Source organism: Urtica dioica, chromosome 9, assembly GCF_054948205.1.
Source record: "Urtica dioica subsp. dioica isolate 48M chromosome 9, U.dioica_male_clone48M_v1_H2, whole genome shotgun sequence".
NCBI lineage: Eukaryota > Viridiplantae > Streptophyta > Magnoliopsida > Rosales > Urticaceae > Urtica > Urtica dioica.
Window position 1 is genome coordinate 18486678 of NC_142764.1, and position 10494 is coordinate 18497171.

The 10494-nt window shown below is 38.6% G+C and overlaps 1 protein-coding gene across 1 annotated transcript; it reads right to left on the minus strand.

The window, feature by feature from the left end:
- Positions 1–169: 169 nt before the first annotated feature.
- On the minus strand, positions 170–2046 carry LOC149385469 (F-box/kelch-repeat protein At3g06240-like). Its single transcript, XM_089626340.1, has 2 exons — positions 1914–2046; positions 170–1826 (listed from the first exon to the last, which is right to left on the minus strand). The coding sequence occupies exon 2, from the start codon at positions 1815–1817 to the stop codon at positions 462–464; it is 1356 nt and encodes a 451-aa protein (XP_089482466.1). The 5' UTR covers positions 1818–1826; positions 1914–2046; the 3' UTR covers positions 170–461.
- Between the last annotated feature and the right edge of the window lie 8448 nt (positions 2047–10494).

The window sequence follows — 10494 nt, forward strand, 5'->3', positions numbered from 1 at the left end:
TGAATATCATGATCAACCGCAACTACTTTTCGATTAAAAAAAAAAAATGCACGCATATGTTTATTAAAAGAACACTCTGTGTGTAGTCATATCATATATGTATACTGATTTCTTGTCTATATTGAGAATGAACATCGTTTTAATCAAAATTAAAGATAACAAACTGCATTTAGTTCAGAATAATAAAGAACACCGACTGATACATGAGATAATATATAGAGAGTAGAAAATATCTCAGCTACCTTGATAAACATTTCAACATAAATAGTTGTACCATATCTGCTTAAATAGAGTCACTATACTTCATGATATATATAATTCGGATGGTTTGTTCCATAGTTTCACGTTAGGCCAAAAAAAAAAAATTTCTTTTGAGCAATGATATCCGAAACACGATCACCTATAGATACACTTTTTTCCATAACCAATATCAGATAAATAAGAACAATCCTAAATGGTGTTCAAACAAGACCAGCAAACCAGTCTTTAGAAAGCTGATACGTCTTCCAAAATAAATCAACCCAATATCGCACCTTGGCTTCTCTTTTGTCTCTGACCATAGCCTCTCGATTCGGATACACAGAGACCAAACTTTGCACATAATCATGCACTTCCCATTGGGTGTTGAGATGGGTCATACTCAGCACTTCTCGACGGCCAACATTTTCGTAATCGGGCTCGAACGGGTCACACATTACCATCTGCGCCGTCGTGCACTCAGACACTTTGCGTTCGTACGTGAAAAACATATCCCTCGAAACCCCAGAAAACTCCGAATATTCATCCGCGCCCGGAGGCGAAGATTTCCCTGACCAACAGAAGCTTCCAACATCATCTCGACCGTCTGAATCGAAAACCAACTGAAACCCGATTTCGTATCTCCGCTTATCTGGAAACGACAGATACGCGAGCCTTTCTTTCCACTTGACTAGCCGGTGCGGTGTGGGATCGCGATAAAAGAAGTCTTCGTCGTCAGGGAAGGTGTAGGCGTAGGCGTACGACAGGTGTCCTCTCGGCTCATCGGCGATGACGCGGAGCTTCTCGGAGCGCAGATCGAACGACAGAATGCAACGCTGATAAGATTGAACGGCCAAGATCAGCCAGTAGAGACGACCATCGAGGAGCACCGGCTTACGGCTCTCGGCAGAGACAGTGTATCCCGACAAGCCGGTCTCGAGCCGCCTCCATTCCCCGGTGTTCCGGCTAAAAACGTCGACGTTCAACAGAGTCGGTCGGGTCGGAACCACTCTGACCACCTTGTAGTCGTTACGATATGCGTCGAAACCGAATCCGAAAACGTGATAATCGCGGCCTAAATCGCCCTTGTAATCCGACAATGGCATATGCAGTGCACGGATGTCCCTTCCCTCTCTGGTTTCCGGGTTGAACAGCAACATTGCTTCATGAGACAGTCCGTACCACAGCCTCAGGCAGATCAAACCATCACAGGATCCAACAATGCAACACGATTTGAATCCATGGGCAAGCTTTTCGATGCACGAGTTTATATCTGTAACTTCAACCCTATTGCCCCGAAGATGGTCCAAAAAGAACAACCTTTTGTAGTAGAAGTAATTGAACTCCATCGGTAACACTACAGAGAGTTTGGACGTCTGCGAGTGGTGTCGGAGGTGATTGGATACGAGCCTCGGGGTGTTGGTGATGTAATCGTGCCACTTCTTGGACACGCATTTGAACCTCGTGAGCGACTCAACGGGCAATCTGGGCAGGATTTCTTCGAACAATAGATCAGCGTGCAGAGAATAATCGCCAACATCGTCTGATCTTCTCCTCCGTTTACACAGTCGCAATTCCATTAACACGACCTGCTTTCAGATTTGTAGAATTAAACACCAAACTATTTCAGCACGAAGAAGAAAAAAAAGCTCTCATCTTTTGATCTCCGTGCTTACCTCTGCATTCTCCTCTAAAGGGTGAGAGTCAAACAATGAGGAAACGTGAATGCAATTTGTTATATTAGGAACGGAATTGAGTAAAATACGGAAACTTTATTTGCGAATCTTATATATGTTTACAGTATAATTCTGATCTAAATGCAGTTTGTTATCTTTAATTTTGATTAAAATGATGTTCATTCTCAATATAGCCACGAAATCAGTATATATATATGATATGACTACACACTGTGTTCTTTCAATAAACAAATGCATTTGTGGTTATTTATCGAAAAGTAGTTGCGGTTGATCATGATATTCAAATAAAACCAAATTATTTTTTCAGAACTGGGAACATCTTGATTAGTTACTATCAAGGTTTAAAAAGGCGTAAACGGTAACTTGGGTGATTTTTGTTTTCAAGGCGAGGCGTAAGCTTTGATAGTTAGGCATAAATTCAAAATATTTTATAAAATCTGAAATAATCTCAAAAAAGTTGTAGACTTATAATGCTTAGTTCAACCGATAGATTTACTTAAGACTACATAAATAACTAAAAGTTAAACATTGCATCGTAGTCACGGTCATGTTCTTCGTAATCTGCGAAACTATCATCATCTTCTGTGTTCTCATCAAACACCGTATTTCTGTTGCCTATACATGATAATATATTATTAAAGTTATCAAGCAAATCACAAAAAATAAATAAAAACCATAGAACTTAGTTGATCAAAGTATAATTACGTCTCGCTTTCTTGGTTGTTCTTCCTCCATCGCTTTTCTTCTTTCTTTTGGAAGAAGAAGCATTCGTTCCATTAGTCGCATTGACTTCTCCGCTCTCATTTCCACTTTCATCTTCATTTTGATCCTCGTTTTCAAATAGCCATTCATCATCGGAAGCCATGTCGTCAACGATCAAAGGATCAAATTCCTCATCGCCGTTACTTTGTCTATTCTTTAGCTTCAAGTGACGATCTTTCAATATCTTATTATACATGACATATACCAACATGACATATACCGAATCAGAAGTAATGAACAGTAGCATGGAGATGGAGGAGAAGAGCAGCGTGCATGGAAACGGTGGAAGTTCGAAGGTTCCAGCAAGTCACGCGTGGAGAGCAGCATGCGTCAAAGAAGAATAATAGCCATTAAACCCTAAGTGTCTAATAATTTTCGTTTGTTTATTAGTTGTTTTTTTATTTAAAATAAGAATTAAAGACATTTTTGGCCCCTCGTATTTGACCTCTTTAACAACTTGGTCACTGATTAAAAAAACCTGCAATCTTGACCCATTATGATCAGCCAATTTTCATATTTGGTACTTCTGTTAATTTTGTTGTCAAAATTGGCGGATACTCATCACGTTCAAGTCACGCGTGCGAATTGTGGAGGGTAATTATGTAATCCCGTTCCTTTTCTTCCTTCTTCTTCCTTCCTTTCTTTTTTCTTCTTCTCCTGACTCGCGCGCGCAAGACCTGAGACAAAAAGAAAAAAAAATCGGCCATTGTTACTTGTTAGTAACAACACCGAGCTTCATCAACACCATACTGACTTCCATCTCTTCATCTTCTTTTCTTCGTTGCTCCGCGCCATCACTCTCGCCCGAGTCTTCATCACCGCGTGCGCCAACTGAGGAGAGACGACGCCGCCGTGAGCCGCCGTGACGCCGGACCAAGGGGTAATCACCGGGAAGAGATACTCACTTCCATCTCTTCATCTTCTTTTCTTCATTGCTCCACGCCATCACTCTCGCCCGAGTCTTCACCACCGCGCGCACCAAATGAGGAGAGACGACGCCGCTGTGAGCCGCCGCGACACCGGACCAAGGGGTAATCACCGGGATGAGGATGAGGAAGTTGTGGGACCGAGAAATTCTGTGAGTCGAGTTGAGAATTCCTCTTCCTCAGAGTGATTCATGATTAGGGTTTATGAGTTTGATTTTGGGGGTTTTGTAATTCCGGGTTGCAAGTGCTGAATTGGGTTGATGTTAGTGGTTCTTTGGACTCGATTTGTGATATGTATGGCTTGGTTTCGAGGTTTGAATTCAAATTGATGAAATTGAATGATTTTTGTTGGCCGTGGGTTTTATCTTTTGGTTTGGCTGAATGGTTGTTGGTAACCAGACTGGGGGAAGTGGTGGGATTTGGAGATTGTTTATACATGGATTCGATTTATTAATTGAATTGGGGAAAGAGTGGGGTTGATTGTTTGTTTACGTCGAGATATTCTTTGGCGTCGAGAGGGTGAGTGGACTCACAGTATGAGACGAGGCCTGATATCATGTCGGAGTCCAAAGCCAATCCAGTCTCCAATTCTTAAATTAAATGAAATGAAATGAAATATAGGTGAGACATAATTACCCTCCAAAATTCGCACACGTGACTTGCACGTGATGAGTATCCGTCAATTTTGACAGAAAAATTAACAGAAGTACCAAATATGAAAATTGACTGATCATAATGGGCCAAGATTGCAGGTTTTTTTAATCAGGGACCAAGTTGTTAAAGAGGTCAAAGACGAGGGGCCAAAAATGTCTTTAATTCTTAAAATAAACCAAGCCAAAAAATTAAAACTGGGCCATTTTTTTTTCTTTCTAAACTTGCCATTCCAGGCTTGCCTGGAGCGTTTATTTTCGATGCGTACGTTTCAGGCGCACACCTTAATCTGCCAAGGCGCTAGTCACACTTTTTTTTTCCAAGCTTGAGCTTGGAGGAGAATTTCGAACGCCGCGCCTTTAGACGCGCCTTGAAACCGCCTTTTAAAACCATGGTTACTATTGAAGTTGATCCTGCAAAATACTTTTTTCTTTAAAAGTTTTTACTACAATATAAACAAACCAAACTAGTAAATGTGTGATTGATATGATAAAGAATCACCAAGTAAAAAAAATGAGTAAACTATCCATCCCGATATTTGGGCTTGGATTTGCCTTGTTGGGCCATACCTTTTGGTCATGTTCCGGTGTCGTTAAGTATTCTTTTTGTTATATCTTGTTTGGCTTTACCTTTCTTACCACTATTAACAATTGTTAAGTGTTCTTATAAAATAATTTAGGTGAAGGGTCATTTAGCATATACACATAAATCAAATAATTATATTACTTTTAAGTGATTCTTATTTATGTTAATCATAATTTATAATCAATTACAAATGTACGGATTTGGTTTGTTTTTCATATTTCGTACTCAAATTTTTTTAGACAAAAGCATTTTTGGAATGGTGTCCGAGGTGGGCAAAAATAATGATTTTAATCATCGCAGGAGAGAATAAGAGCAAGACTTGACCAAGACCTCCAGAATGGGACGAGCATGTACCGGCGAGCCGTGTTCATCAAATCCAGTTCGGTCAGATCGTGGTTCTTGAAAACCCTGATGTGGGAGACTGTGGTAAAATTTATATCGTGACTTTTTTTTTTTTTTTTTTTTTTTTTTTGTGTGTGACCACTTTCATCGATTTTGTGATACATTTCGTTATCGATTTGTCATGACATTTTGGGAAGAATACTACCATCTTTACACACCTCAACAAGTAATCAAAGTGTCAAATATTTTTATTTTTGTGGATTTCTAGTAATTGGCATGAGATTGGCAATTCATATTGCCAATGAAAAAAAAATGTTCTTATGCATAGCATGGAAAAATATATATTTCTTTTTAGGAAAAATATCACATGTCTCTATTGTGTTTAGTCGAAATGCGCCGTTTATTCTCTTGGTTTTTAGAAATATCATAAGTATCTCTTAATATCATTATTAATATCAATTTTATACCCTTAAAATTTTTTTTATTGAATCTAATTTAACATTTTTATAACTTCATCAGTAAAAAAAAACATCTCAAATACGTATACTACCCTTAATGAGATCCCAATTAATTATTCACTTAAAAAAAAGAACCCCTTCGTCTTCATCATCGGTCACCCTTGCCTAAAAAAAATGGATAGAGCTCTTATGTCATTCGGAAAAGTTCAATAAAATTAGAAAATTTGATATGCAATTACCGAGCCTTTTATTGAGAATGAGACATATGGCGGCCATCATTATTGGTCTTGGAAGTAACCAATAAAGCCTTTTATTGAGCTCCGATGATGGCGGTGGTTAAGGACGGTGGCGTCAAGTCGAGCAGCCTTGGGGAGAGACCGTCGATATCTTTCTCTCTCCTCAAACCCATGGCTCACTATCTTCTTCTCGAGAGGCCCTCGAAGCTGTGTCGAGAAGCACAGAAAAATTTCTTGATAGCGTTTCGACAAACAGTTGGTGTGCGAGGAAGGAACGGGAACTTACAAGTCCAACCTGATGCAACCACCCCTGAAAAGTCAAACCCAAAGTAGCAACCCCTGAGAAAGTCAAGAGAGAGATTGTTTGAAGATCCCTAACCCTTTCGTTGTGGGCTGTAAATAAATAATACATATCGTGTGGTAACATTTATTCAATAATACATAGCGATTTGAAACCTCTTCTAAGTACAATTCAATATTAAAGCTTTAGTGGTTATATAGAAGGAAGGTCATATCAAGATTCAAGAGCACAAAACACAATTGTGCTCATCAGTGTTCACCTATGGAAGGTAAGATATGCCTTACGTTTATATCACATGTCTAACTTATCCGATACATTTGTTCTATTATAAATTGCTAGATTTGTTACTTGTGAATTCTAAAGATCTTTTGTTCATGACTTGTTATGATGTTTTTTTTCCTTCCCTGTAAGAGAAGATTCAGAGCGGAGAGAGAGAGAGTTCTGAATTATCCTGGCTTTTGGAAGGAAACGGAAATTCACTTCCGTTAGTTTGCTTTTCATTGATTAACGGAAATGATATTTCTGTTATGTAATTTCTTGCCTTCTATTGTTTAAAGGAAGTGGAATTTCCGTTAAATTTAGTGAAAGTTAGCATTTCCGTTAATTTCCATCCAGTAATAAAAAAGAATTAAAAAATCAAATTTAAATGGTAAATGAAAGGGACTCAAATGCTAATAACTTTTTTTAAAAAAAGTAAAAATATTACAATAAGACTACACTTCATTAATAGTCATATTTTAAAAGTTTATATCAAAATTACCAACAAGATCAATGTTCACAAATGTTTCTTGAGAACGTTGTTCGTGTTGACACCACTCTTTGTAAACGATGAGTGCCTCGACCATTATTTGGGTTTCAAAATCTGCCTTCGATCGTCAATGATGCGACCCAAACTGCTAAATGCGGATTCGGACGACACCGTTGAAAGCGAGATCGAATGTACATCTCATGCCATCTTGGACAATATCGAAAACATGTTTTCGTGTTGTCGCCACAATGCCAACAAGTTGAAGTCGTCTTGGTTCATGGAGGCAAATTGGTGAGAGGTGTATAGCGCGATCTCGTCGTGTTCAGACGTCTATTGAGTGGTTGGGGGATGTGGCGATGATCTTGGAGATGAAGTTTCGCCTCGGGCAAAATGAGCTATATCTCAGAAAATTTATTAATGAGTGTCGGGGTGGACTCGGCTTGGGACAAGTAGGAATTTGTCGTTGGTAAAACTTGAAAATGAGTAAAACTCTTCCACGACCCTAGTATGATCATGTGTCACGTAATCTTGTCCAGTATCATATTTTAAATATTGTAAAAATGTAAGATAACCCCCAAATTTCATTCGGGGGTATAGAATGCATGCAAAACCATATAAGTGAGGAATCTTTGAAGTTCCCCAATATTTAATTTTTTTTTGCTCTCATAGCTGTGACACGGTTGAAATATTTCAAAGTGGTAGCAATCGTGAAGATGTCGACAATTTTTTGTAACATTGTGTAAATAAGATGTAGGTGTATAAACGGCAGACAACGCACAAGTTTCATCGTAAAAACATGAAGAAAATGAGTAAAGCACTTAGCCACTGCGATATCTGCTTCGATTATGTCATGACCTCCGTTTATGTTCACATATTCACGTGTAACTTCTACATATATATCGGCCAAGAAGGAATTCAACATTAAATACGTTGAGTTCCACCTAATCCTGTTATCGGTGTGGAAGCTCCTCTCGTCAAGACCGTTAAATAAAAACGCCTCACAAGTTCGTATACTCTCTGGGCTGAACTGTTTATCCAAGCTATGGCTTCTCTAATATTACTAATACACTCATCAAAATTTATAAACCCGGCTTTCACTATAAGGTTTATGAAACGGGTAGCACATATTTTGTGTAAAAGAGAGTTTTGATTGGGTATCTTAAGCCGTAAAGCTCTCACCATGGAGTCGTTGTTGGTGGCATTATCAAGAGTTTGGAAATGATCCTCTCACGAAAGTTCCACTTCTTTATAACATCTAGAAGGATTCCTAATATGGTAGTTGTTGTGTGACTATTCCCTATTCTTTTAAAGGTTATGATCATCTTGTTTAGATCCCAAGCCTCATCTATGTTATGAACTACAACAGTCATGTAGTCCATTTCGGCGTTTCCCGACCAAATATCATAAGTGAGCGCCACATTGAACCGAGCAAACATGAAGCAGGCTCTAAGTTTGTCTTTTTCTTCTAAATTTCTTTTCATAATTTCTTTACGAAGACTTTTTCTTTTAATAATATTAATACCAAGAACTAGATAATGCACAAATCTACCAAAGCCTTCCGTGAGAAAAAAATTGGTCGGTAGAACTATGTATTTAAAGAGTTCTTTTCTAAATTCAACGGGATCGTGGATAATTACCTGAGATGAAGAAGATCCAGCCTTGATGCACATCTTGTAGTGGTGGCACAACGAGGAAGTCCCATGAGTAGAAGAGTCGCCTTTGATGAGCTTCCCACATTTGCTACATAGACCCTTCTTTCCTTCGTGATCGTGGATCTCCTGGAAGTATTTCCACATTTTCGGAAAGTGATTTTTTTTCTTCTTTGGTTATTGAGCTTGTGGGTTTTCTTGGTCTTTGGGATTTGGTGGATCTTTGTGTGCAGGAGGTGACTCGTGTTGAGGTGATGGATGAGGTGATTGATGTTGAAATCTACGAATTTGTTTTTATATACGAGGTAATGGTCTTCGTGTGGATGTTAGTGGGAGTTAGAAGGTTGGTCATGAATAGGATGATGACGAGGATGTTGTGTATAATATTGTTCTTGAATTGGACGAGGATGAGGTGGAGGTTGTTGTAAAAGAAATTGTGGTAGATATTCGGGTTGATAATGTTGGAATAGATCTAGGATTAAGAATAATTTATCGCTTCTAGCAAGCAGCGGAATATAAAAAATTCTTTAAAACATGTAAAACGATTTTACTAACTAGACAAAGTGCATGAGCATATAATTTAAAATTAATAACTATAAAGAGTTTTCACTCGGTAGAAACCTCGCTTGAAGCTTAAGCGTTGAGAAGCCTTTGGAAAGGTTGAATCGCTCGTCTCCCTAATGAGCTTATCTCCTTAGTGTCTTCTTGAATCCTGAGTAACCACGATAGTTTCTACCACTAGAGTCTTCGAGTTTAGAAATGATTTAGTGTGTGTGCACTATTAAAAACAATGACTCGGGAACTAGTCTTAGAGCCAACGAGTTAATAAAAAAGAGCAAGAAGAGAGAGAAAGGGAGAGGATGGGCGGCCAAGCTAGATAGAGAAGTTCTCAATCTCAAAAACTTGGGTATTCAACAGTGTGAATGAGGTGTGGTATTTATAGGAGGAGGGATTTCCATGAAGAGGTGGTTTCCTCTTTTTTTTTTTATTGAATATCACATATTCATGAGCACAATCTTTATTTCTCATTCATATCAAAATACCAAGGTTAGAAACTAGTTTCCCTTTTCCTCTTAGTCTTGGACGTCCAACATATCGTGTCATATGCCATAAATTTGTTTCATCTTTTTCCTTTTGACAAGTATCTTCATACATCAACGCACAAAATAATGTTGGAATCGATCTAGGGTTTAAGAAAAAGTTTAACGCTTCGGTAAGCGGCGGAATTTTAAAAATTTTCTTTTACAAGTAAAACAGTTTTTACTAACCTAGACAAAGAGCAAGCACATGTAAATAAAAACTATTATGAGCATAGAAGTTTACTAACCTTTTTAGACGCTTGAACGTTGAGAAGCTTTTGGAAAAAGGTTGCAACGTTCGTCTCCCCTCGCAACAAGTCTTTCTTCCTTCCTCGGCAACTCGAGCAACCACGAAAGTTTCTATCACTAAATCACTCGAGAGAAAAGGAATTAGTGAGTGAGCACTTTTAAACACTACGACTTAAGAACGAGTCTTGAAGTCGCAGAGCTAAACACTAGGTCAAATGAGGACCTAGGTGCCAAAACAATAAAACGAATTGAATAGAGAGAGAGAGAGAGGATCGGCCAAGCTAGAGAGAGAAGCTCTCAAATCTCTAGAACTTGGATGAATGAAATGTGAAGAATGGGGCTCCTATTTATAGGAGAGGTCTCACATTCAATAAGGTAGTTTCCTCTTCTATAGAATATCACATATTCATGAGCAAATATTGCCCATTTCCCCTTTGATTCACTCGGCCAAGGCTGCCTTCTAGAAGGCTTGGATTTGTTTCCTTTTTTGTTCCTTGCCTTGCCTTTTTGTCTACTTGGCCGATTCCCTTAGTACATGTGTGGGAAATTTGTTTCCTCTTTTTCTTTTGGCAAG